Below are 27,241 nucleotides of genomic sequence, written 5' to 3'. Positions count from 1 at the left end.
CCTCTTTCGTGTGTATATAATATTTCATAGGCAAATAACTTCAATTTTCATGAGATTTGTGCAAGTTGTAGAGATTTTACATAAAGCATACTTTAATGTTAGATGAAATATTAAGGAAAATTCTGATAAAATTGAGATTTAATTTTTCACCTTCATGTTTGTTGCACTATGGGCTTATCTCTCGTCATGTTCACCCATCTCCTTATGAAATATCTCACGCTAGAGTACATTTATATAAATCGAATAAAACAGTCAGTGTACTTTTTTTGAGGGCCATGAGATATGCAGTGGTTGTAGAGCATTTTGCTTTGGAGTTAAGACGTAAGTTGCTAATTTTAAGTCGCAGGACTGGTTCAAATACCAATGAGGAACAAAAGGGACCATAAAACTTATTCCAGTGTCGCAGATGCGGTGTTGTATGCTGGTTCAAAAAGATCCCCACTGCTTAATGGCAAAAAAAGTGCGTAGTACGTCTAAATTTGGAGCAATGGGGAAATGTTCAAATGTCGTCCCAACAAATCTCGAAGGGATTAAAAGCAAAGAAACAACCAATCTTTAAGGGCCTAATTAAAGAAAAAATACAATGGACGTCTCAGGAAGCTAACTTATGATTTTAAAACTATTTGGAAAGCGTATTTAAACAATATTTAAATGAACCAAACCGAATCTACAAATTATTAAAATGCTAGGGTTATAAAACAAGGTCATAGTCATGAAATTTAACCCGTAAATAAAGGCATGAAAAAGTACAACTGAATACTGTAATATTTATTAGGATGAATATGCAGACATATTTACAACAGCTCCTATGATTCCATAATGGCATATAGTAAACATAGGAACATAGATGAATTGTTTATTAGATCAAAACTCAAATTAAATAAAATGCAGTGAAAGAATGATGTTCACTAGGTGGGCCCTTCATCTGCTCATGAGGCTGGCCTTTCCATGTATTACGTTCCTGAAATTCAACAGACAGAATTGTTTGTTCGTTGTTTTTTTTTTTTTTTTTTTTTTTTTTATTTATTCAATTTCTTCAAATTGTTTAAAGAGTGAAGAATTCTAGTTAGCTAAAGGCATAAAATTGAGACATTGCCGTTGTTTTATGAAGAACTACTTCTCTGTAATCTCATCTAGGAGCTATTTTGTTTCCATCAAATGCTTGAAAATCACAGTAGAACAATGTCGGCCGTTCTGATAAAAACTGATTTTGATGAAATTGTATTTTACAAAACTTGGTTGACAATAAAAAAAAAATTTTGAATCATCTTATCTAAAAAATCTTTTCAGTCGCTGCGATTTAATTGGGTCGGTCGCGTTAGGGGAAACAAAGGTATTTTTTATTTTGGCCTTACTATAAAGTGCTATACAGTGGAGCCTCATTTATCCGGACTCTTTGGTTCCCAGTCAATTTGTCCGGATATGTGAAGCGTCCGGATACCTGAATCCCCAATTAAACAAGACAAAATAGCATTAAAAAATTCCGTTCCGATAAAAAATCGTCTGGATACTGAAGCATCCGGATATCTGAAGGTCCACTGTATATTATTCTTCCTATAATATTGAAGGGTACCCATCTCTTATCTGCAACTCCTCCTATACCATTGAATAAAATTTAATACTTTCACAGACTCTTTATCAACTAATTTCATTGTGCACCTCCTATTTTATTTTTTGATCTGACACTTACTTCTTGTCTCTCAGAACAAAACACTGACTTTGCCATTAATATGGTATCAATTGGGAGGTGGGTGGTATCATTTAATGAGCTAATTGCTCTTAGTACCTCTAGTTTATAAATAGATCAGCCCTTAGATACACCTTACCTGTTAACCCCCATTCTTTGTTTAAAGTATTATTTAAATACGGTTGTTAATGATTCTAAACATAAAAAAACATGCCAAGCTGCTTTCTAAAAAAAATTACTTTAATTGGACGGAAATAGAGTACAAAAAATGCAGTAACAATGAAAATTCTCTGCGCATATATTTTCTTAAATAAATGTCTTGCACAATTTTGTGCACTTAATTAAATAATATGATAATATAATTCTTCTCATTACAATATCAGTGACAGTTTTAAGTTGGGTTGATATATTGTATTTTTGTTTGCCGAGTGGTACATTGTAGTAATCCCATAATTCCATTTTATGTGACAGCAATGAAGTACATGGACGGACTGTATAAGAACATTTTACAGCTAGATCTACATTGTAAATGAAACAGATGATTACATAACTGCTAAATAATTTTGGCAGAGCATATAGTGATTTAATTAATTTCATAATTTGTGAATTTGACAGCAATAAAGTGGAGTAATTGTAATAAATTTATTTGTTCTATTTTATGTAAAAATAAACAAACAATATACAAGGTACATGTACAACAGTTATATATAAAGATATTGTATGCATGCATATGTACATCTATAGAAATAAACCAAATTAAAGGATTTTAAAAATATAATTCATTAGCAAAATTCATATTTTAATAAATTTTTAGGTAATAATACAATGCAAAGGTATATGGAATTCTGTGAAGAAAAATCAATCTCAACTTTCTTTATTGGTATCTGGACTTAATTTGTTGACAACCAACAGTATTGAATGACTCCGAAGTACAGTTATAACTTTATATCCATTAACAAAACCAACCCATATTTGGACTCTAACTTGTTACAATTTTTCCATTCAAAAAATGTCCTTTCAACATCATTACAACATAAGTTCTACCTATTTCTGCTTCAGACATTGAATAAAAAGTATACAAAATGCTACCCTGCAGCTGTTTTTCAAAAAAAAAAAAATAAGAAGAACAGAGTATGTTGTTAAAGCTACAGTCCTGCTGCTAAATAAAGACAATTAATCCCCAACAAACACTAAATCCTGGACATGTGCTATTTCTGTATGACCTCAGTACACTTCACACTCCATTCCTCATCCTCATCTTCTGGTGTGAAATGATACGCAATCTGAAATTTATACAAGCAAAATAAAATTACCATTTTACATGAATGCTGCAAAAGCTGTTTTTATTTTCAAACAACTAATTTTTTTAAAAACAAGATTTCTTTGAAGCTAATTTTGGACTGTAGAATCCAAAATAATGAGGTCAAGGTCATAGAAAAAGTCAAGATCAGAAAAGATTAACACAGTTGGAAAATAATGGTTTCCCCTTGATACTAACAAGAATCACAACTTTTAATGCACTGAAATTCACAGTGCACTATACTCTTTTTCATATACATGTATCTCCTTGCTTTTTTTAAGGATGGAAGCTGATAGAATTACTTATCAGACCTATATCTAACACTTACAATTTGAGACTGGGATTTGACAGAGAAAGATTCCTCTAGAGATGGCCGGTTTGAGAGACAGTTTTGGCTGCCAGAACAATCCAGCTTGACACGGACTGTACTGTAAGACTGAAAGTAAAATCACAAAGCTGGTAATACTGTATTTTACATCTAAGCTGTAATAGACAATAGTAGGTACAATGTCGTGTATTTTACATTATAATATGAAAAGACAAAGCTGGTTCAACTGAATTTAACATTCTAATCTACAGAGCCATTGTTTTTTATTTCTATTCAAGTCATTATGAAAGTTTTTGTATTTGTAAAGTAAAATCTTGTCCAAAACAGCAGATTTTAGGAATTATTTACCTTGCAGTACAATGTATATGTGACGCGCCAAGCAAAAACCTCCCTTAAAGAAGAATTTTGACATTTTCAGTTTTTTATTGATTCTTGTAGAGTTTTTCTTTCTCTTTTATTTGATGTATAGCATGACATATATTTCTGTGTATAAATATAAAAAAATCGCAAGACAATGACGGAATACTTTCTGTGACGTGTCTAACTGCATTGATTTTCATAACGTAAAGCCGTAAAATAACATGAAGCAATATAATAATTTAATGATATTTATATTTTTTAAACTTTTGATTTGATTCCCTTAATAATATCAAGACTTAAATCTTTTCATCGTAATAATAGAAAATAAACATTCTAAACAATATCTTTGAAAAAAGAAGAAGGAGGGGGGGGGGGGCACAGAAATTATTGACAAGTGAAAAAAAACAAAACTCGAAATCAAAATCGATAATCTTCTCTGAGAGATCTTCCAATTTGTGGCTTTTTTAATGCAATAAAACCGCAGAAATCTACATCACTGCAACAGTAAAACGAAAAAAAGGCAACATTTAGATGAAAAAAATCCTATTACGGTAGTACAAACGATATACACGGCTTCCTACAAGCTTGGGCTGGTGGATTAAGCCTTAAGCTCAATCGGTATAGAGACTTGACTGGCAAGCAAGAGGCCTCGCGTTCAATCCCAATTACCCGGTAAGCAGAGGCACTTAATTGTATCTGTTACAATATCAAAGTAGTTATTTAAAAAAAAGTTCCAGAAAGCCCCTACCACCTCCTTTCCCCGGACATTAAAAGTCTGTTCAATACACAGAATAAAAAGAAAGTACATGTATTGTCATAGTTTACATTTTAAATATATGTACCTGAATTTTTAAAGAGTGCCGTAGGTTTTTTTGTCTAAAGGCTACCATAACATTTCTTTTACCACAAGTTTATACTATTAACATGTTTTAGCTTCAAATGTTTTAATATGGGGAGAATCTATGCAAAATAAAGAACTCATCTTTTCGGTTTATTGATATTCTCGAATAAATTTCATTTTTCTCGTGCAGTTCGATCCTTTTCTTCTATTGGTGTCGTTATGAAATCCACATGATTGTAATAACTTCAGGAACATTACAACCCGTAGAATATGACGCCTAATCTAAGCTTCATTCTTAACTTCCTGGGAAAGTACATGCACACATTATAATTTATTTTAATCATATCAAATACATTATATTAGTTGCTTTTTTGTGTAGGTTAAAACATGCTAGGCACGTATTGCAAAAAGGAGGGGGTGGGTAGGGGGGGGCATCATCCACTTTTTATCCCAACATTACATTTACTATTGAAAATGTAATTTGAAATATTGGTTGCCCCCCCCCCCCCCCACCAACACGGTTCTTAGCATTGTGTGCCCAAAAATTGGTACTGAAGGAAGTAGGCATTGGAAAAATTTGCCCCCCGCCCCCAGGAAATATGATTTCCTAGTTTGTGAATTTTTTGTTAGTAAATTTTTTCAGGTAATTTAAAAAGTCTGGCTGCCCCCCCCCCCCCACTTTTTAAAATGATGGTACTTCACTACAATATACATGCCTGTTTAAATCACAACAGAAAGAAATAGAACGGATAAAACATTCTTAATATTCTTCCATCTTCGAAACGGGGGGCTGTGTCGTCCCTGCTATGGTCATCCACGCGTAATCAAATACCTGAACTAATTCATCAAGAACAAGACACACATTTACAATCGTAAGTTGTAATTTTTGTTAAAAACAAATGAATTTATTGTTTTAATTTATACATATTTATTTTTTTGATAAATGTGTAGCTGTGTGAATGGGTTTGTTGATCAAGCACGCAATATTCAAGCCGATCACTTCTGCAGGAAAAAAATATTGATATTGTTTAAGTATGTTACATGTATAATGTATCAAATTTCATGTACATATGTACTTGGTAGTAAACTTCCATAATTTGAAATGCATATATTCATTTAATTGCATTTCAACAGAAGAAAATAGGATTATAATTCTATTTTCCAAGGTATAGGTGTTAATTATAAAATGTTTGTTGTAAAATCATTATCGGAGATAACATTATTATAGGTTAAACAAATCCTTAATATTGAAGGTTAAAATAAATTCATTACAAAGAAATTTTAAAACCTCTGAAATGTTTAATTTAAACTTTCATCCTGCATTGATGTTCTAAGTTCAGAGGGCTGATTGAGCACCGGAGACTGCTTTACTACATGCGGCAGCTTGATTTAGCAATATTTTATAAATGGCCGACATGTATTAATTTGTAACAATTTGTATTAATTATAACATTTTAGCGACGTATCATGTTTGCTAGTTTCACATTCGATGTATTATCGGTGTGTATAACCTCAGCAAACGGATTATGAATACATAACAGGGCAGCAAATGACGGAATGTCTTATTATTTTTTTTTTCGGAAAAGGTCGATAAATATGTCCAATCTGCTTTATTCTCAATCATGAAATATCTTAAAAAGTGGGACTGTAACTCACAATGTATGCGAGCATCCGTATATTCATGATAAAATTTGCACGAAGTCACCAAAGAGATGGAGCAGACACGTGACACAGGAGAAGGGGGGGTGGGCGAACTTTTTCTACATTTTTGTGTACAACATTAGAAGGTGTTAAACAATACAACAATAAGAAAATCAATTGAGAAGCTCAAGAGGCCTTGTTCAAAGCATTCATTTTAAATCAACGGCTAAAAACTTATTCCGGAAGAAGTATGCAAATCAAATATTCTGTGTTGTATCTAGAGAGAATTACATTTTTTTTAACTAAACGTAACTATTTATCAATATCCTTGGCAAGCTATCAAATATTATGTACATTTCTTACTACTTGCACAGAAAAGAACAATAAACAGCGATGCAGTTTTCTAACTTACATCATCTACGGAAGTGAAAGGTGTAATTATTTAATTCTAGTTAATAACGTGGTATTTGGTTGGATAAAGAAATTACTTTTTATTGCATAATTTGGATTATCTATGTCACAGTCACATGTATCAAAAACATAACGATGAAACAGCTGCATGTTAAATTTAAAAAAAACTATCTATGAAAACTTGTCTGTTTGACCTTTTAAGATTAACCGACTACACATGTGTATATAAAATCTTTTTAAAACCTCCAAAATATTCATTCCAGAATTTTCTCATCCCATCAACAACTATTTTTTTTTCAGCATTGAAAATTTCCGACAAAAAATTTCGACTTACCTATACCGACGAATAGTGATAGGGCAAACAAACTTCATTTTAAAAATGGCCTTACGGGAATTTTTTAAATACGACTGGACATCTTTAATGATACATGTATACACTTTATTGTGAAAAGAAAGATCACACAGACACTTGATGGAAACTAACTTCTTAAAGAATGAATCAAACCCCACCCAAAAATCTTCCTTCTAACATGTAAATAATCTCCTTGTTTTGCTGGAGTAGAATTTCTCAATTTTCTCAAGGAGGCGTTTTTACGTCGATTTTACCTTGTTGACTTTAGACGCGTCTTTTGACGTTACGTCATAATAGAGATAAGGGAGGTTTTTGCTTGGCGCGTCACATATGTTTACCTTATTGTCCAGCACTATGCTGGCTCTAGTATCCCCAAAGTAGGTGTACATTGTCAAATCCTTCATACCCTTCACCTTGGTAGCTTCACCCTGTGAATGTTAAAGAAATAATACATGTATAAATTCATTGTATAAATTTCAGGTTTGTACCAATCACAATAACAAAGAGAGTGCAAGGGTACTATAGTTCTAAAAGTAGGTGTAGGTGATTGTGTCAACTTACTGTTGCATTCTATATTCTCTTCCAACATTAGAATCACAGGATACACACTGCAGCTGGAGAACATACACAAACTAGATTATTTACCTTTTCCATCACAGACTGACAGAGAGGGCGCTGGAGTTTATCCATCATAGCTTCTATAGCAACCACTTTAAATTCGGCATCATCACAGTCCTCTGTGTACACATTAACCAAGAAAGGACAGGCCTGCAACAAATAAAGAAATAAAATATACCGGTAACAAAGCACTGTAAATTTACACATTACTACATCGAAAAAATATCAAGCTCAAAAAATCCATCCAATATACATGTACATTGCATTATTTGTATATAGAAGTGGAATACTATCAGGCATGTAATCAAACCATCAGATATAAAGCTAATGTATAGAGCAGTGAGTCCTGTACCTCATCCATGACCAGCTCCTTATTGATCCCCAGACTCTCCAGGGTCACCCACATATCATCCTCATCTCCGTTAGAGTCCTCAGCCTCCAGGTCATTCAGCTGAAGGAAGCCATTTTTTGTGATTTCTCCATTCTCAAGCTCAAGACGCTCTGAAAGGAATGATAATTAAACGGTTATAATTTTTTTCCTTTGCATATGATTCAAATTCATTTATTTTAAAAACGAGAAGGTTTTTCTTAACGTAATCTATTAGTATATTTAAAGAAACTTAATTTTCAGGTAAGTTGACATTCAAAGTATAACATATTTTATTTTTTTTTTTTTTGGTCAAAGACAATTATTTAACCCCTTCCTCTAGTTTGACAACCTTTTAGTAACAGGGACAATTTCTTATAAAAATGATGGGGTCACTTTATTCCAAGGCTACAGAAATACGACCCTTACCCTCCACCACCTCCCACACATCATCCCCGACCTCACTTACCCTCTACCACCTCCCATTCATCATCCCTGCCCTCTTCATCACTTACCCTCCACCACCTCCCACACATCATCCCCGACCCCCTCATCACTTACCCTCCACCACCTCCCAATCATCATCCCCGACCCCCTCATCACTTACCCTCCACCACCTCCCACTCATCATCCCCGACCTCTTCATCACTTACCCTCCACCACCTCCCATTCATCATCCCCGACCTCTTCATCACTTACCCTCCACCACCTCCCACTCATCATCCCCGACCTCCTCATCACTTACCCTCCACCACCTCCCACTCATCATCCCCGACCCCCTCATCACTTACCCTCCACCACCTCCCACTCATCGTCCCCGACCTCTTCATCACTTACCCTCCACCAACTCCCATTCATCGTCCTCGACCTCTTCATCACTTACCCTCCACCACCTCCCACTCATCATCCCCGACCTCCTCATCACTTGTCCTGATGTTGTACCAGTTAAATTCCTCTCTACTCATCGTGCCATTGCCATCCAGGTCTGATAGGTCGAAGATATCCTCTAACACCTTCCTACAATAAAATTATAACATGTTGAGCATACATGGAATTTGTATTACAGGCATATCACTGATGGATATTTCAAAATGAAATCTATGACCCCAAAGGAACAGTAAAGATGGAGCTGACACACAGATTAATAAGGAGAATAGTTTACCTAAAAGCTTTAGTGATGGTGTGTTTTCCTTCTTTGCGTTGCAGTAGTTTTACAGGGTTGGAGGACTCACTCTCTCGCTTTTTAAGACGAGATCCAGTTGTAAATGGAATTATGTGATAGTTTCCTGCATCCAATGAACACTTCACCCCATATTTCTAAAAATAATTTAAATGAATTTTAAAATTTCAATTCAGATATATGATTAACATATTCTTGCTAACTGATCCAAGTCAAAAGCATCATTATGTTTTAAGCTTCATTCACATAAAAATTTTGTTTATGAGTGTAAAAACTGGTCTTGTAAACCACAAAGTGAAATAACACTACAGCAGCAGCCCTTCACTTTGATGGAAGAAGAAGAAGCGATTTGTACTGACCCCCTTGGAATCTCTGTGCTGGGTGAATGTAATTAGGACATTGCCATCATCGTCTGGTTTTTCCCTCAGGATAAACAGAGCTGTATCTATGATCTGATCGCTAGCTGAAATATCACATTGAAAAAAGTTTATTTTCATTTTCAGAATATATTTTTCAACTAGAAAAAGTCATAGACTTTATTATATAACTTCTATTTTTACACGAAAAATAAAAATTTAATTTGAATTTCATAGGGTTTCAATAAACCTTGACTTCTTAACAAAATTTGGTATAAATTTATATAAGATCAATTGAAAACCTAATTCTAACATCCTTCCATTTTTTAAACAAATGTGATTACCTTGACAGCGGCTTTTGATTGGCTCTATAGTTATCCACACAGAAGTTTCCTCTGTCAGTTTGAGATCATACTGATGACAAAGAAGGTTTCCAGTGTCCTCATCAATGAAGAACATCCCTTTACTTGTTGTGTGTGTCCATTCCTAAATAAATAATTTAATATGTTCCAAGAAGCATTCATAAAATTACATAAAATATTAATCATTCTTATGCAAGTATACATATTATCAGCACACAAGGATTTTAGTAAAAGTGCTGAGATAATGCACCCTCCTCCAAAACAACAATCAAAAAAATCTGCACTGATACCTCATTACTTTACAGAATCAAATTATCCGTTTTTTGCTCTTTTTTTTAATTTAAGCTCTACCTATAACGTATAATGGTTTGATAAAACATGCAATGATTTACTGACAATGGCAAAAGGAATTTTATACTCACCTTAAGATTCTTGGGCTCGTACAGTTTGGGCAGAGTTGCTGCTGCCTGGCCCTTGGATTTCCTGTTTCTGGGAGAGGGCTTTGGAAGATCATCTGTCATTATTAAGGAAATTAAATTAAAATATTTGTTTTCCAATGTCTTTCTCTCTGATATTTCAAATAAGGTTAATGGCTTTATAACCCCATTTAGCAATTTGCTCAGCATGTGACACAGCTGCATGCTTTTTTGCTGTATGTTGCTTATTATTACACCTGCCGTGGATGCTGAGATTTCTTATTATTGATTTTTTTGATTGAATCAAGGATCAGATAAAACGTAAATACATAAGGAATAACTGTCTGGTTTTTGGTTGTATGATGATGATCAAACAATTTGCTTGTGTGAAAATTTTACACATAAATGCCTTTGGTGTTTATGCAAATTATTGCACAAGCAAACTGATTGATCATCATCATAAAACTAGAAAGTTATTCCTTAAATGAGTTTCACTTTTCAAAACCAATTAAATTTTGTTTAAAAAAGAAATGCATTTTTAAGAACTGTTTCAAATAAAGAAATAAATACTTTGAACTAATACTCTTATAATCTGACTGAAGCATACATACCAACACTCAGCAGAGACTTTCGTGACCCAGCCAAAGAGGCACCTGTAAAAGAATAGGTGGAGAAATAATAATGCTCTTCTGTGTCTGAAATCAGTGACATTATAAATAGTTCCACTCATTCTTTTTAAGGAATATTTAGATAAACTAGGGGATGGAAAATTTAGATTTTTAAAAAAAATCTTAAGCTATATTTTCTGCATATAGCAGCAGGGGATATATAAGGAACTGTAAGCAAAATGTTTGCATCTAGTCATCTACTATACTGCTTTAAGCAGTCTATATATAAAGGACATAAGCAAAATCTAAAAGGCTGAACTGCTGAACTGCAAAATAGTGTAATAAGAGTGCTTCACAGTAGAATCACACTCTAAATTGATTGAAATTAAAAGAAAAACAACTATATCACAATCAATATATAAAATAATATGAAGACAAAGGAATGAATATCTGTAGGTTTGATGTAACATTTTTAGCTGTAAAAATTCAAACCACACTAGTGAAAGTAAGCAATTAAGAAAATGTAGTTCTAACTGTCACACATCAATTAAGCTTAAAAATCCACAACTATTAGACAATATTATGTGTGTTCCTTCCAATATCTGTGCCAATCTTGTTTAAAATAATATGATGAACATGTATTTTCAACAGCAATGATGAAAATGCTTTTGTACTTATATATTATTTATCTTAAAAGCATTTGTTATCATGTGGCATGTGATGTAAAACTGTATGTACAACATTTCACTGTCCCATTCTTGACAATATTGTAGAATATTCAAAGCCTAGTTTTTTTCTCAAAATTTTGATTATGAGAAAGAAAGAAATGTTGCAATCTCGGAATTCAAGGAAAAATATCACAACACACCAAAAATTAACACAGTAAATGACCTTGGTCTTTGATCAATTGACACTTATCCTAGTTATGATAGGAAGTATAAAAATTACAAGTGCTCAAGTGATAGTGTGAAATAAGTCTTTGCCAAACATGAGAATAGTGTTGCCCTTTCAAAAAAATCTTAAACCTACATTCTAGGTGATTATATCATAAAGAAAATATAACTTAACTCTTTGAAATAAAGTTGTACATCTGTACAATTTAGAATATCATATTATTAAAAAGTCTTCACTTAAACAATAAAATGCTTTATTTGTTTGTTATTACTGGAATGAACGGAAGCAGCTGTTGCAGAAAAAATACATAACCCGTGTATATCTGTTTAAATTATCATTTTAAGTAGGATTAAAAATATTAATTATTGTGTTAATGATGCATCTTTGTATTCAAGGATATGCCTAAAAAGTGATGAACGCAATGGGTTTTCACAGTGGATGTAAATATATACATGTACATTCAAAGATGTAATTTCATAAAACTTTGCAACTGAAAAGACCCAGTCTACAGGGTATCTGAACACTGCTGCCTATAAATCGGGAAGCAATGGGTGCCTACTGGGATATGACGCTGTGTCAATGTAAGCAAAGAGCAGAAAATGTTTGCCAAGATAAGTAATGCATGGCAAGAAAAATAAGACAATAGCTGTGATGAACATCCAGTGGTAAGGACAAACGGACTCGTGAATACCTGACTTCATGGAGGCAAAGGAACCAAACATGCTTCCCTCATCTGTACAAAAAAGTCCACAGTTTGTTAAACTGATACAGACTTCAAAATGCAAAGAGCGCCTTAAATTTCATTCTGTCATTTTAAAAAATTTACTTCTTAATATTATAAAACAATATGCTCTGAACAGGAAAAAAAATCTTGCTTAATTAAAATTTCCAGAAATATCTTATCTGTCTTCCTAGTTCTGTAACATAAACTCTTGATAACACTTTTCATGGAAGCTTAGAAATTTGTTTCACAAAAATCTACAAATAACACTAAATAATAGTGTTAAGTCTTACTGATCTGTTTAACAGATTTACTGTCTTTCCTAGCACGAGGAGTAGGTCTGACAGATTTTGGAGTTTCTTCCTCAGAATTGTCATTTTGTTCTTCTTTAATGGTTGCCGTCTCAGCAGTAGCAATAGAGTCCCGTTTGGATTTCAGAGAAACTCTAGATCCCAAATTTGGATCTCCTCTTGACTTCAGGGAAACTTTGGATCCCATATTTGATTCCCCTCTGGATTTCAGAGAAACTTTAGATCCCATAGATTCTTCTTTGACAGTCTCTCCATCTTTGGATTTTAGAGAAAGCTTTGATCCACTTATATCTGCCTTAGAATCCTTCCTTGACCTCAAAGATGCCTTGGATCCCATAGCTTCGGACTTTTCCTCCTTTGTCCCATCTCCTTTAGATTTCACTGATGTTCTAGATCCCATATTTTGTGTTGTTGATGATGTTGGTTCCTCTCCTATTTCCTCCTTAATTGATACTTGAGATCCCATGCCTTGGGATTCCTGCTTATTTTCTTCCTTGATTGATTTCAATGACACTTTAGATCCCATATTTTGTCTTGATGATGCTGGTTCCTCTGTAGATTCTGCTATTTCCTCCTTGATAGACACCTGAGATCCCATGCCTTGGGATTTCTGTTTATCTTCCTCTTTGTTTGACTTTAATGATACCCTAGATCCCAAACCTTTGGTAGAGGCCTGATCATTGTCCTTTGACCTTAATGAGACCTTTGACCCTGTTTTCTCCAGAGTGACATCACTGTCTTCTTTAGGTGGTTCTGACGTCCCTGTAGACACACTTGGTTCCTCTGTTGCTACTGTATCATCTACCATATTTCCATTCAAGTTTTACACAGTGTTACATGTTAAAAACTACTAATACCATGCAATAAGTGGATTAGAAATAGTTTATATTTCACATATATAAAATCATATATTGAGAGAATTGCCTGTTAACTTGTGCATATTTAATAAGTGTACATGTATTTTTTGAAAACCAAAAAATGAAATTTAAAAGAGAATATATGTCTTTTTAAGTTTTATATTTCTAAGAAATATATGAAAGAAGATATCAATTTCCTGACTTACGGTAATAAATGAGAGTATCATTCCTAAATGTCCATAAAAGTGAAAGTCAGCGATGCTATATTACATACACCAATAGCTGTGTACCACATACCCTACCATGTCATTGATTCTGCCTGACTGTATCTACTGCACTAGCTTCCCATCTACTCTGAGTATTAATCAACTCATCTATGTGTGTCATGTCTATTTTGTTAACATGTAGTCATGCAATGGCCACCCATGCAATCAGCCTCTATTTGAAATCTAATACACTACATTTACAGAATACAATTTGTAAAACCTCTTTTTTTTTTACCTCTGTTTGATCTGGAGGATGCAGACATGGGCCTCTCGGTGTGACCTACAATTAAATGAAGGGAAACATGCAATACGTTCATAATGGAAGCCATACGGAATTTTGAAAACTGGAATTTGAAAAATTCCAAACCATTTTTCATCAAAAGAAAATGAGATGGTAAATTAACAAACAAAAAAATTGAAAATAACATCTAACAAGAATTTTAGGGGGAATACAGATGAATGAAATTAATAAAATAAAATTTTAGATTTGGGTAAGTGAAAAGGGAAAAGTAAAAAAAAAAAATTCAAAAATAATTAGTGAAGAGAATTTATAAATTATGAGAGATATTGTTATTAGAGTAGTAAATATAAAATGAATAAACTTAAAATCTACAAGCAATCAAAGAAACAAGGTATTTCAAATCTCAAATTATTTTACTGAACGCTGGGGTAGAGGGTCTTTTGAGTGCATATAGTGATATGTTCTACAGGAATCAAACACTCAATAAATTCAATAATTTTGTATTTCTGTGATTTATATATAAATACATGACGTAAATGCCTGATTACTATAGTGTTAACAATGCCAAATTACAGACAACAAATACTGACCATCCAATCCTTTTAACAGGATTAATTCAAGAGTGAGCGAGATTCTTTAAATGTTTTTTTTATTAGGATCACAATTTTATCCTGTTAAGTGAAAGAGTGTATGTACAACAATATCACATCACAAAATGAAGAGCTGCTTGGACACACAATGAAATGAATGCTTGCAATGAAGGGCAATGTCGAGAGCCCTGAATCTGCCTTTTTGGGTAGCATATAGGGTACTGAATTCCAAGTTCAAGAGAAAACAACTGCATATATGGCATCAAGCAAAACTATATCTTTTATACAAGCACTGTAATACATGTAAAGATTTCAAGCCAGGAATGAAAGCTGCATTAGGAGTTGGTAAAAGATTTTTACTATCAACTTATTTATAAAAATAATCTAGTTAAATGAATTTTTTTTTTAATTTGATACACAGAATAATTTTGTTAATCTTTTTAATTACAATAAAAAAGTTGTCAAATTCTAACCAAAAAGTTTACTTTGTTGAACTATTGCTTTCTTTTTCTAGTTACATTCTCAAGCAATGACAAATATTTTCAGAAAACAGATTTTATAAAAAACATAAACTGAAATTTAGGAATTTGTTTATAATCAAGCACAAGTTAGATGTATGAGCAAAATGGATGGGGGATGTGCGAAATTGTGATGCCACACCAGTGAAACTGTAGAGGGCTCTTACTTTTTACGGACGCAGCAGATTTAACGGATATCTGGGAACCTGACCTAGAATCACCTGTGTAGTGGACAAAACTTTCTCTTTTCAAATCAATTACAACCTAAATAACATTTTTTTCTCTCTCAAAATGTAACATTTAAGTATGGCATTCATAGAAGTTTACATTAGCTGTTTTACAAAATTATAATTTCATAGGGTATGAACCCTGTTTACTGAAATGCATTTCATAATCACTAAAACAATCTTAAGTTTACTAAAAATAATCATTTTGTTAATCTTTAGAAAGATCCTATGAATCAAACTATATGCATGCAGTTTTTAATTTCAATAGACAAAAATTCAAGAAGTGTTTTACTTGTTTTGGTCAGCTCTTCCTTTCTTCTTTTTTGTTCTTTTTTCTCCATGATCTTCCGAGATGCCTTCTTACATTCCTCTGTTGTTTCCATGATCATCTTGCAAAACTGTAAAACATGAGTAATGACATTTTTTTAAAAACTTAATATCACCATGCCAACTCCAAGAAATGTTATTTGTAGAGAAGACAGTCAGACCATGATGTAAAAAAAATTAATGTATTATAAGATTCCTTAATTACATGTAATTACAGTACCAAATAATACCAAAAACTACTCATCTCTTTTAGCATTCTAAGCGAGAGTTAGCATGTATATTTTGATGCACCAACCATGCAAGGGGGTTGCAGACACATATAATTTCATATGAATGGACATGCTCCAAATCATCTTCCCTAGTTAAGGGTTTCTGATCTGAAATCTACTAGATTTCGGATCAGAAACCCTTGCTAGCCAAGATCACCAGCTAGCTCCAAATATTTCATTCATAACATTTAGATAAAATTCTGACAAGCTGTCAGTTTTTTTTAATGAAAAAATTTTCTGACAGTGTAATAAAAACACATAATATACATTCAGTGTCTAAATAAAACAGATTTGCTTCATTTATATTCATATACATTCTGCTTGACAACAAAGAACATGCTTCAGTTTGCCTTTGGCCAAGCATATTCTTTCACTTTAAACAAAAAGCAGTGAACGCTTTTTTTTCTCATGCAGTGTTAAAAGGTAGCGTTGCTCAAAATAAATTTAAAAATTTACCTCAGGGTAGTGGAACTATCAGAGATGAAGAAATTCACAAATTTATTTTTGTTTTAAATAATCTATATGTCTTCTAATCATTAAGCCATCCTTTGTCATCATAAAAATGATGAGGAGATGTACAGATTTCCATATACATGTACTTAGTGTTTTCCTTAGGAGCCAACAATCAGACAAATTGACCACCTCGAGTGGTAAAATCATTAAACGTTGCTTTGGAATAACAAGAGGCCCACGGGCCTTATAGGTCACCTGAGCATTATGCAACAACTTTCCAGTTACTGAATGTTTTAACTTAAGCCAGATGATATATGGCATTCACAATTTTGAAAGAGGCACCATTGAACATCATAACAATACACTTAGCAGTTGCTTAGCTTGGTTACTGAATACCCATACGCAGGGTAGGGGAACAATATTGCATTTCAACTAATCAGTAATATTCAGCAATAATCAAAAGTGCCCCTAACACTGTGACATAAACCCCTGACCCTAGGTCCACACATTGCACAATTTTTTTAAAGGCACCCTTAAAATTGCCTATCCCAAAAAGAAAAAAAATAAATGTTATATAAATATAAAGGAGCAGATTTCAAACAATTAATTCATTTTCAGTATATAAGTAGAGCCCCCCCCCCCCCCCAGACCCGGGGGCCGTGAAATTCAAAATTTTGCAAGAGTAGGGCCCTTGCTCATCATAACTATAAAAGTAGTTCATCTGCTTCATACCCAGAGACAGAGAAGAAAATTTTCAAAGATTTAATGCATTTTCACTATATAATCAATAGAGCCTCGCCCTAACACCAGAGCCCCTGACCCTGGGGCCATAAAATTCATAATTTTAGAAGAGGCATTCTTGCTCATCATAACTATGTACTTAGTTAGTTTATTTAATACCTAGGAGCAGAGAAGAAGATTTTCAAAGAATTAATGCATTTTCACTATATAATCAATAGAGCCCCCCCCCACACACACACCAGAACCCTTGACCCTGGGGCCATAAAATTCATAATTTTGGTTGAGGCACTCTTGCTTATCATAACTATGCACTTTGTTAGTTTATTTGATCCCTAGGAGCAGAGAAGAAGATTTTCAAAGAATTCATGTATTTTCACTACATAATCAATAGAGCCCCCCCCCCGAACACCAGACCCCGTGACCCTGGGGCTATAAAATTCACAATATGGGTAAAAGCACTCTTGCTCATCATAACTATGCACTTAGTTAGTTTATCTAATACAAAGGGGCAGAGAAGAAGATTTTCAAAGAAATCATGTATTTTCCCTATATATAATCAAAAGAGCCCCACCCTAACACCAGAACCCCTGACCCTGGGGCCATAAAATTCACAATTTTGGTAGAGGCAATCTTGCTCATCATAACTATGTACTTAGTTGGTTTATTTAATACCCAGGAGCAGAGAAGAAGATTTTCAAAGAAATAATGCATTTTCACTATATACTTATTTAGCCCCGCCCTAGCACTAGAACCCCGACCCCAGGGCCATGAATTTCACAGTTTTGGTAGAGGACTCAATGCTGATTACAATCATGCAAACAGTTTGACTGCTTGTTGTCCAGGAGTAAAGAAGAAGATTTTTAAAGATTGCATTAATTTTAGTGGTTTTGGCCCCACCCCTCAGGCCCCAGGGGGGCAGGGATCATGAAATTCACAATTTTTGTTCCCCTTCACCCATAGATGCTTTGTGCCAAATTTGGTTGAAATTGGTTCAGTGGTTGCAGAGAAGAAGCTGAAAATGTTCAAATGTTAACACACGACGCACGACGGACGACGGACGACGACGGACGAAAACGGATAGCAATAGGTCACCTGAGTTTACTCAGGTGACCTAAAAATTTCAAAATTCAATTATTGTAAGGTCCACAGAGATTTGTCATAAAGCTCAACCCAAAGCCTGTTACAAATGATCTCTAACCCTTTGCTTTGAAATTAAGGGAAAACACTTTATATTTTTTTTACCTCCCCATAATCCAGACGACCATCTTTATTTTCATCCACTTCATCAATCATCTTTTTTACTTCTGAACGACTCATCTTTTCACCTTTCTAAAATTGAAATTTCATTGTACATTGTGATAAAAAGTACACATCCATAAAATGAAGAGTACAGATGGAATAATTTTTCATGGTGCTTGGCTTACAGTAGTCATGATTTTGTACAGCTCCTCCAAGGAAATATATCCATCTCCATTAATGTCAATCTTTCTGAATGCCTTCATTAAGTCATCAGCAGTGGTGGCCTTTTCCTTTTTACAGATGTCGACAAAATCATCAAATGTCAAGTGGTCTGAAAATAATGAATATCATTAGTTTATGAAGAGCTCTTTCAAATAATTTTATATCATTCTGAAAAATCCAATTCATAAAAAAGCAACCTTTTCAACACATCTGAGAATATTATATTGTACATCAGTTTAAAAAGTTTTATTCCTAGGAAAATGTTTACCTGTATCAGATTTCCAGTATTTAGACAAGACTCTTTTTGATGGATTTCTACCGGCCTGCTGTAAAACTGAAAAGGAATATATAGAGTTTAATTGTATCTTCTTAAAGAAGTGCATCTGCCTTTATATTTTCCATAGTTTTGCACATATTTGACACAGAAAAAAAACTTGGCTCATAATTACATTATAATTAAAATAAAAAGAATCATTGTTTCCCCTAATCAAGACCACAATTCTAAGTCATCTAAACAATAACAGTGAAATTGCTACATTTTACAAAAAAACATTTTAAGTTAAAACCTTCTTCCAGTTATATCGCTCAAAGGCTCAGTGTTTTAATATAGACTAACCCATATGACCATAAACGTTTTATTAATATGGTAAGAATATATAGTCATTTTTTCTGAGGGAAACCTTGGATGAGGTCCTCCAATGAATCAATCTCATCCTTGATATTGTCATAAATAGACAGGTAAGCAGCTTTACACTCAAGGTAGAACTCCCCATTATCCCCACCAAGGGAACTTCGACTGGCCCGTCTCGACATTCTGTTACAAAGGTAATTAAAGAATTAAATAGGTATAATGTGTGAAATTAATTAGATGAAATCAGTGACATTGAACTTGTTCTCCACATTTCAATTTAATTGAAAAAAAAAAAAATTCCATAATTTAAAAAATCTTATTCAGAATCTACATTTGTGAATACATTGTCCTTTTTTTTACATAAAACTTGCACTGCTCTTGGTAGTGCCATTTAGTTTCAAGATATAAATTTTGATACATTAATTTACTTACATTCTGTGATAAAACTTTCTTCTTGTGTAAAAATCTGATGTCTCTTTAACATGCAGATTTTAACAATGCATTAGATTACTATTTACAAATCTTCAGTAAACCAGACTAGGCAAATATTTTAGAGGAAACTAAGAACGCTGGGCATGCGTAAAACGCGAGGAACATACTAAAGACCTGATATACTAAAGACCTGATATTTTGACCTAATGAAATAAAAATTAACAATTTAAACTTTTATTTCATATTTTCGAGGAAAAATTGTTGATGATTATAGCTGAAACTATATTAAAATACAATTTTAGTGGATAATATGTAGATAATTTTGCTAAATATCAAGGTATATCCACAAAACTTGATGACCTGATAATTTTGAATGACCTGATAATTTTGAATGACCAGATATTTCTACTTTAAAAACCTGATATTCTTAAATGAAATGGAATTGCTACAAATTTTCAAATTTTATAAAGTTTAACATTGAAAAATGTTTTATTTTCCTGAAAATATGTAATATAATAATAAATCAGATCATTTAAACCCATCAAGACATTCAGAAATATCAGGTCATAAAAAAATATCAGGTCTTTAGTCGGAAATATCATCAGGTCATTTTAAAATCCTTTTTTTCATAAATTGCTGCAAAAATTTTCTTCTCAAAACCTTAAAATGTTTAACCTTTCTAAAAGAATTATTTAATATATCAGGTCATTTAAAACCATCCCTTACAAGTCATTTATAAAAATATCAGGTCTTCACTAAAAATATCAGGTCATTCAAAAATATCAGGTCATTCAATAATATCAGGTCATCAACTTTTTAAAAGTACTCCTTGATACAAACATGACAAAGTCAGTGTTATCCCCTAAAAAGTGTAATTTAGTATAATTTCATCAATAATTTTCCAACTTATATTTGAAATATAATCTTTGAATTGATAATTTTATATGATTTTTTTTTCATCAGGTCAAAATATCAGGTCTTTAGTATATCAGGTCTTTAGTATGTTCCAAAACGCGAGGCTTTATTCATTAAGTTGTACCTGTTTGATTCAGGATTGTCACCGCAAAAAATACAATATTTTTATTTTCATCTGTTTTGATTTTCATTTCTCCTGTTTAAAAATATTTGTAAGATAGCCTTTTTATCATCAAAAGTCAAACAAACAAAACAAGATAAAGCAGATCTCTACGAATAGAACTTTGTATCTCTTAATGATACATTGTCAAAAGTACGTTTTTCAAAACGCAATTTTGTGCGGAACATGCAAGCAATATTTTGACGTTGACTATGTACAAATCAGCTTACGTTGTTGCACTGCTTGTTGCTGTTTTGGTGCGATGGCTGGTTTCACTCCATAAATATTCAGGTTTAATTTATTCTATATTGTTTTTTATCAATAAGGTGTTCTTCAAACATTCACAATATTGTCTGAATTTTCTCTGCAAACTTACTTTTTGGGAATTGGTAGAGGAAATTCGAAATAGTAATGAAAACTATTAAGCAACTGAGTACTTTCATATGGTAAATACATATTTATTGATGACAGTGCATATATATATCTTTAGGACATTAAACCTTAAACAACTGTCACTTCAGCTGTTACCAGTGATATAGTTTAACTGTTAAAAATATTTCTCTGCAAGAACTAAATTTTTATGGCATAATATATTGGACAATCACATGGAATCATTTGAAGGTGTGATCATGAAAGTACAGATGTAATTCTTAATGGCATCAGTACTGTAGAACACGCTTACTAAACTGTGCTTTGCACTTCTATTGTCCTTATCGCTATATTTATGATAATATTTTTTTTTTTTTTACATTTTCCTGATGCCGATGCCAATCCTATTTTAAAAATAACATAATTTGTTTTGCAAATGATTCCCCTTATGAGCATCTGTGAACAGGTATATAAATGGGGACATGCAATTCTGTGTAGTCAGTCAATGTGCCACTTTGAACATGGTGAATACCAGTAAGTGATTGACTGTTCAGAAGATTAACGTTATGGATTATTGTTAATTTGTGATGTGCGAAATGGCAATACCTTGCTTTATAAATAAATTGTATATTATAAGCATTTTATTTGAATTTATCTGAATTTCAGAGACAGAAAAAAATGGCTTTGCAATTTATAGTTTGACAACACAGCTGCTAAAATTAGTCTAAATTTTAAAAAAAAATCCAAAGGAATTATCATTTTCTGTTGTGTTCCCAATAGAACACATTATAGCAAACAATGAATTTGTGCTTATTTGCAAAAACAGCATTTAATTGTTCTGGATCTCTCTTGAAGGGGCCGAGAAACCTCCAATGTTTGGTGATTATGAAGCTCAGCGACACTGGATGGAAATCACCTATCACCTGCCTCCTCAACAGTGGTAGAGTATCACTAATACATTAATAATGAGAGCATATATAAGTAAATTTTGATGTTTAGTAGTTTACAAATGCTTCTTTGTCAACTAACATTATTCAGCAGCTTTTAAATAATAAACCTAATGTATGATAAATATAAAACAAGAATGCAGTCCAATTAAGAGGTCCATTACTGTTAACCAACTATTGTATGGGACTTATTTTATTCATTGGTGTGTGACAAATCATATTTTCTACCTAATTTCTGTTTCATTATTTAATTTCATGATCATAAAAATCAGAATATATTTATCAAACATGTATGAAAGTTAGGTTAGTGCAAATTAGTAAATTTTGTTTTTGTCTTATTTTCAAATTTCATTGCATTTGTTAGTAGATATATATGTAGTTTTTGTGTTCTATCATGCAGGAAGTATAAGTAATTTCTTCTCAATTTTAGGTATTTCAATGGCGTAAACAACAATTTGTCATACTGGGGATTGGATTATCCCCCTTTGACTGCTTATCATAGCTGGCTTTGTGGTGCAGTGTAAGTATCAAAAGACACTCTGACAGTTAGTTAACCCACTTAAGAAGCCAATTGGAGCTCCCATGATCAAGACTTTTTCAATGCTGTACAATTGCTGAAGTTGTTGACTAGTCATGTCTAGTGTTCACCTATTTCTGTATAACTGAAGTTGTTGACTGCTGTAGATCACTTAATTTTCGTGACACCTTATTTTCGTGAGATAGCCATTGACTCTTCATTAGCGAGACAAAATTTTCACGAATTGTGGTCATTGCTCTATATAATCTTAAGGAATTCTATTATACGCGAGAATGAAATTTTCATGAGCATACCGTCTCGCGAAAATAAAGTTCTCGCGGAAAAAAAATGATTTACAGTATTCATGTTTAGTGTACTTCTAATTCTGTATAACTGAAGTTGTTGACTATTTATATTTAGTTTACTCCTTGAAGTTGTTGACTATATTCATGTTCAGTCTATTTTTAATTTCAGTGCCCACAAGATAAATCCTTCCTGGGTTGCGTTAAAGGAATCCCATGGACATGAAAGTTATGCCCACAAACTGTTCATGAGATACACAGGTATAACTTCTGTTATAATTTAAATACATGTAAAGGAAATTACTTAATACATGTAGTATGGTTAAGCAATACAATCCAATTTATGATTTACTGAAGAAATAAGAAAAAATACAGATAAATTTCAGTACCAGTATATGTATAATATGTGAATTTTGGATGTCACTTTTAAAGTTTTAACATTTTTTCTACCGTCTTCAGTGCTGGTTGCTGATGTGGCCATATTTTTCCCTGCTTCAATTATTTTGTTTTTCTTATTAAGTATTCAACAATTGATAAAAATTACCCTTCAATTCACAGGAAAGGGTTCCTGGTTTCCTGCTAATTGACCATGGCCAATCACAAAATTATCGTTTTATAAAACTGAACATAGAACACAACATTTTCTCTCGAGGATTTTGTCAAATTTTCAGATTATATTCTTTAAAATTTCAAAAAGTTAAAATTTCCCTTTAAACTTTTGTATTCACAGACGGCTCAAAAGATTCTACTTTTTAGATAACACTGAAGTTGTGCACAGTTTTTTGTTTTTCGATGGTGCTATATAGGTTTCACATATTTTGCTTTTTGTCTTCTAAACTAAAAATATGACCATTTGCCATTTTCAGTATCCTTTACACAAAATTATTGATCAAAACAATATAAGTTATTTAAACTGGTTTAACTTGTAAAGGAGAAAAAATAGTTTCCTCTGCAATGATCCAAGTACAATATATTATAGGCATTAATCATTTTCCTACCTTGTCTTCAAAGAAGTCACAATTGCTCTCTCTCTCTCTCAATTCATTAAATTAGGTGCATTGTTGTGTATCAAGGTTCTATTACTTCTTATGAATTTTTGAATTGAATTTTTTGCTATGAATCCTTGACCTGCCTAATGTAATTTATCATTTTCCTATTATGTGTTCAAAGAAGTCACAATTGCTCTCTCTCTCTCTCTCTCTCTCTCTCTCTCTCTCTCTCTCAATTCATTAAATTAGGTGCATTGTTGTGTATCAAGGTTCTATTACTTCTTATGAATTTTTGAATTGAATTTTTTTCTATGAATCCTTGACCTGCCTAAAGATATAACTGTGTTAGTTTGGGATTAGCCTTATTTGGAGTAGTATGGATTTCCCATGGTTTTCATATCTGGGGCTCCATCTGTTTTTGTCTGGCTCTGAACTACAAACAAATGGAGCTTTATCATGCACTACCTTTCTTTTGCTATCTGCTTGGATGGTGCTTTCAGAAATGGTCAAGGTATATTGTTATTGATAAAAATTAAATGATGTTTTTATGATGTGTGGTTTTTTTTTAGAATATTTGCAGTCTTATAGTCTATTTTTTTTCCATTGTAGAATACCACAGCTTTTTAAGATAGCTTCTGTCGTGTTGACAACTTTTACAGCTTGCTGGTTGCCCTTCCTAGGATCTAAAGAAAATCTTTTTCAGGTTCTTCACAGAGTTTTTCCTTTGGCAAGAGGATTGTATGAGGTAATAAATTAGGAGGATAAAATGCAGACCAATATCTAGCTATAATAATGTAGCCCTCTCCATTTTGGGGGGGGGGGGTATCCTGAAAATATCAGTTAAAAAAAATTGATGAAGGATACATTACCGTATAAGTAGAATTCTAGCGAGGATTTAATTTTGGATTATTTGCGAGGGTGCTGACATAGCTAAAATTGAATATCGCTACAAGTTAATTGGTATTATTTGTAATAGCTTCTTTAGTTAGCATTTTACAATCGCTAAAATTACTTCTCGCTAAAAATAAATTACCAGTTCTAAGGTAGAAATCGCTAAATTTGCATCTCGCTAAGATTTCCACTTATACGGTATTGCTTCTAACCAATATCCTGTTTCATCCATATGCAAAACATTTAAATATCACACATTTGATGTAAATGTATGAGATTTTTTTTGACCCCCTGGGGGTTAAAATTCAAGCCAACCCCCCCCCCCCCTTAAGTAAATGTAAAAGTTTACATAGGAATTTCTAGGGAAACCTTTTTAAAATCAGTACTTTAAAGCCATTTATTTATAGGGAATCATCCTTAGGTAGTGTGGATTCAAGTTCTGGTCTGATGTGTACTTTTTCCTAGCCAATTGCTCAGGTGAGCAATGTGGCCCCTGGGCCTCTTGTTTTAATCATGCAACAAGAATTTTTAAGTTTGTTCATTCTGTTTAGGATAAAGTTGCCAATGTTTGGTGCAGTTTATCAGTCCTTATCAAACTTAAACAGATGTTTACTGTGGATCAACTGGTTCTATTGTGGTAAGTCAGAGGAATGTGAGATAAATAGATGTTAAATTATTCTATCTACAGTTAAAAATGGTTTAGTTGACTGTTCGAACACAGATATTGCAAATTTACAGATATAGCGAAGTCATCTTGGATCCCCAGCTATACAAATTGAATGAATTTCTTATACAGTTATAACGAATTATGGATATAACGAAGTTATTTTATAGGTCCCAGTGACTTTGTTATAACCGAGTTTTGCTGTAATATAATTCAACACCTTTTAGCTTCAATTTTCCTGTGATTCACTATTTTTGCATCATTGTCTTGTTTGAAAGCATTATATACAATTTTCAAATTCCTTCACCCACGAATGTTTTGTAAATGGCCCAGTAGTTTTGAAAAAAGAAGTTAAAAATATATTTTAAAAATAATAATAGACAAAGAGATGAAAACAGACAACAAACAAACTTTAAACAAAAAAGATCACCTGAGTGTTTAGTTCCAGTGAGTGAAATACCCACAGCATACAGTAATAAAACCAAAACACATATTAACCAAGAATAAACTTGTGATCATTCACAATATGATAGTTGAGCCAGTGGCAATCCATTTTTTTCAGTCCTGTTTATTTTTTTTTTTCAGTCTTTTGACGACTCTGCTTTGCTTGTTGCCTTCTTCAATACACCTGCTGTGCGTTCCCAATGACAGGAACTTCAGAATAGCTCTAGTGAGTTGAGTATTTCTTACATCTTTTAGGGAGTCTAATATTTCTTACATCTTATATGACAAGTTTTGTGTATAAATTCATGAATGATTTTCAGTGAGTTGTAGCAGTGTAGTAAGATACATTGATTAATAAAATATCTGTTCTGTTTGTTTTTATTTGCAGGTCAATTCTTCTCTGGTGTTCTTTTTATTTTCATTTCATGTCCATGAGAAATCCATTCTTCTTCCAGCTCTGTAAGTTATATTTCATTATCAATTAGGTATTAATCAACTTTAGCATCCAGTTTCAGAAAACTTCTTTCATTAAAAAAAAAAAACAATCACAGAGATGCATAGTTTTCTGGTATATGCAGTATTCCATAATTTTAAAAAATGAATCTTCTTAACATTTATAGACACTGTTGTCTTTCAAAAAAAAAATTATCAGAAAATAATCCAGTTGTTTTAAACTTGTAGAGCAATATCCCTACTCATTCATGAACATCCATTTTGGTGTGTATGGTTTTACTTCATTTCAACATTCAGGTAAGTATAAAAACTGATAAATTTTGTAGTTTTAAGTTCAAACATTGTAATTGTTTGTCTTTGTTGATTTTAAAATTCTCATAAATCAATGTACAGAAAACAAAAGCCTTTTGAGTTGTGACATTTTTTGTGATTTCTAATAACCAGACCCTTAGTTACAATTTGAAGCATTGTTTTGTTAGAAACAAAGACATTAAAATAAACCTGCAAACATGTAGATATATTACTTAAAATTAATATGGTTGAAAAGTTTACATGAAGGTCCTTGTTTTTGTTTGATTTTTTGAAAAAATAATAATAGTAATTTTCCCCAATTCTTGAAATATATACATGTACAGTACATTGTTTATGATTTGTGTTGTAGCATGCTACCACTGTTTATTAAGGATGACCTGGTCATCCCAGCTTTTGCTACCACGGCCTTACATGCTATGGTGTGTGGAACTTGCCTCACCTTAAATTCCGGAAAAAGTGATCAACCCTGGGAGAGAATTAAGACTCTGATGGTAAGTTTAATCAAGGTCTAG

The 27,241-nt window shown here is 32.8% G+C and overlaps 2 protein-coding genes across 3 annotated transcripts; one reads left to right on the top strand and one right to left on the bottom strand.

The window, feature by feature from the left end:
- Positions 1 to 2,414: 2,414 nt before the first annotated feature.
- LOC134273547 (EF-hand calcium-binding domain-containing protein 7-like) lies at positions 2,415 to 19,862 on the bottom strand. Of its 2 annotated transcripts, none has more exons than XM_062755741.1 (21): positions 19,767 to 19,862; positions 19,384 to 19,517; positions 18,972 to 19,037; positions 18,667 to 18,812; positions 18,485 to 18,571; positions 16,505 to 16,519; positions 15,745 to 15,850; positions 15,393 to 15,446; positions 14,112 to 14,156; positions 10,831 to 10,872; positions 10,226 to 10,317; positions 9,786 to 9,927; positions 9,445 to 9,548; positions 9,068 to 9,222; positions 8,820 to 8,922; positions 8,697 to 8,727; positions 7,891 to 8,039; positions 7,566 to 7,688; positions 7,259 to 7,348; positions 3,316 to 3,423; positions 2,415 to 2,970 (listed from the first exon to the last, which is right to left on the bottom strand). In XM_062755741.1, the coding sequence occupies exons 2-21, from the start codon at positions 19,514 to 19,516 to the stop codon at positions 2,896 to 2,898; spliced, it is 1,866 nt and encodes a 621-aa protein (XP_062611725.1). In that variant the 5' UTR covers position 19,517; positions 19,767 to 19,862; the 3' UTR covers positions 2,415 to 2,895. The 2 variants fall into 2 exon arrangements, with proteins under 2 accessions (XP_062611725.1, XP_062611734.1); XM_062755750.1 differs by lacking the exons at positions 8,697 to 8,727; positions 16,505 to 16,519 and adding exons at positions 12,413 to 12,454; positions 12,736 to 13,554 and having other exon boundaries at positions 8,789 to 8,922; positions 14,097 to 14,156.
- Positions 19,863 to 21,047: 1,185 nt separating this feature from the next.
- Positions 21,048 to 27,241, top strand: LOC134273319 (dolichyl pyrophosphate Man9GlcNAc2 alpha-1,3-glucosyltransferase-like). The gene is given in 13 exon segments (XM_062755529.1): positions 21,048 to 21,132; positions 22,066 to 22,150; positions 22,588 to 22,677; positions 23,149 to 23,237; positions 23,436 to 23,536; positions 23,538 to 23,572; positions 24,294 to 24,476; positions 24,575 to 24,710; positions 25,408 to 25,493; positions 26,106 to 26,190; positions 26,353 to 26,423; positions 26,646 to 26,714; positions 27,079 to 27,241. Coding segments are annotated over 13 exon segments (1,272 nt in total). The 5' UTR covers positions 21,048 to 21,053.

This window comes from Saccostrea cucullata, unplaced genomic scaffold, assembly GCF_032062105.1.
Source record: "Saccostrea cucullata isolate Sc308-1 unplaced genomic scaffold, CSIRO_AGI_Scuc_v1 ctg31, whole genome shotgun sequence".
Classification (NCBI taxonomy): Eukaryota; Metazoa; Mollusca; class Bivalvia; order Ostreida; family Ostreidae; genus Saccostrea; species Saccostrea cuccullata.
This window is presented reverse-complemented; position numbering and strand designations above follow the sequence as displayed.

Bases quoted from the DNA above. Each gene is read 5' to 3' on its own strand.
- LOC134273547 (XM_062755750.1), bottom strand. From the start codon at position 19,516: ATGTCGAGACGGGCCAGTCGAAGTTCCCTTGGTGGGGATAATGGGGAG. The intron at 14,157-15,392 runs GTAAGAGCCCTC...ATTTAATTGTAG, and splicing joins ATCTGCTGCGTCCGTAAAAA to GTCACACCGAGAGGCCCATG. The intron at 13,555-14,096 runs GTTTTACAAATT...GAAATATGGTAG, and splicing joins CAGAGGTAAAAAAAAAAGAG to ATGATACAGTAGCAACAGAG.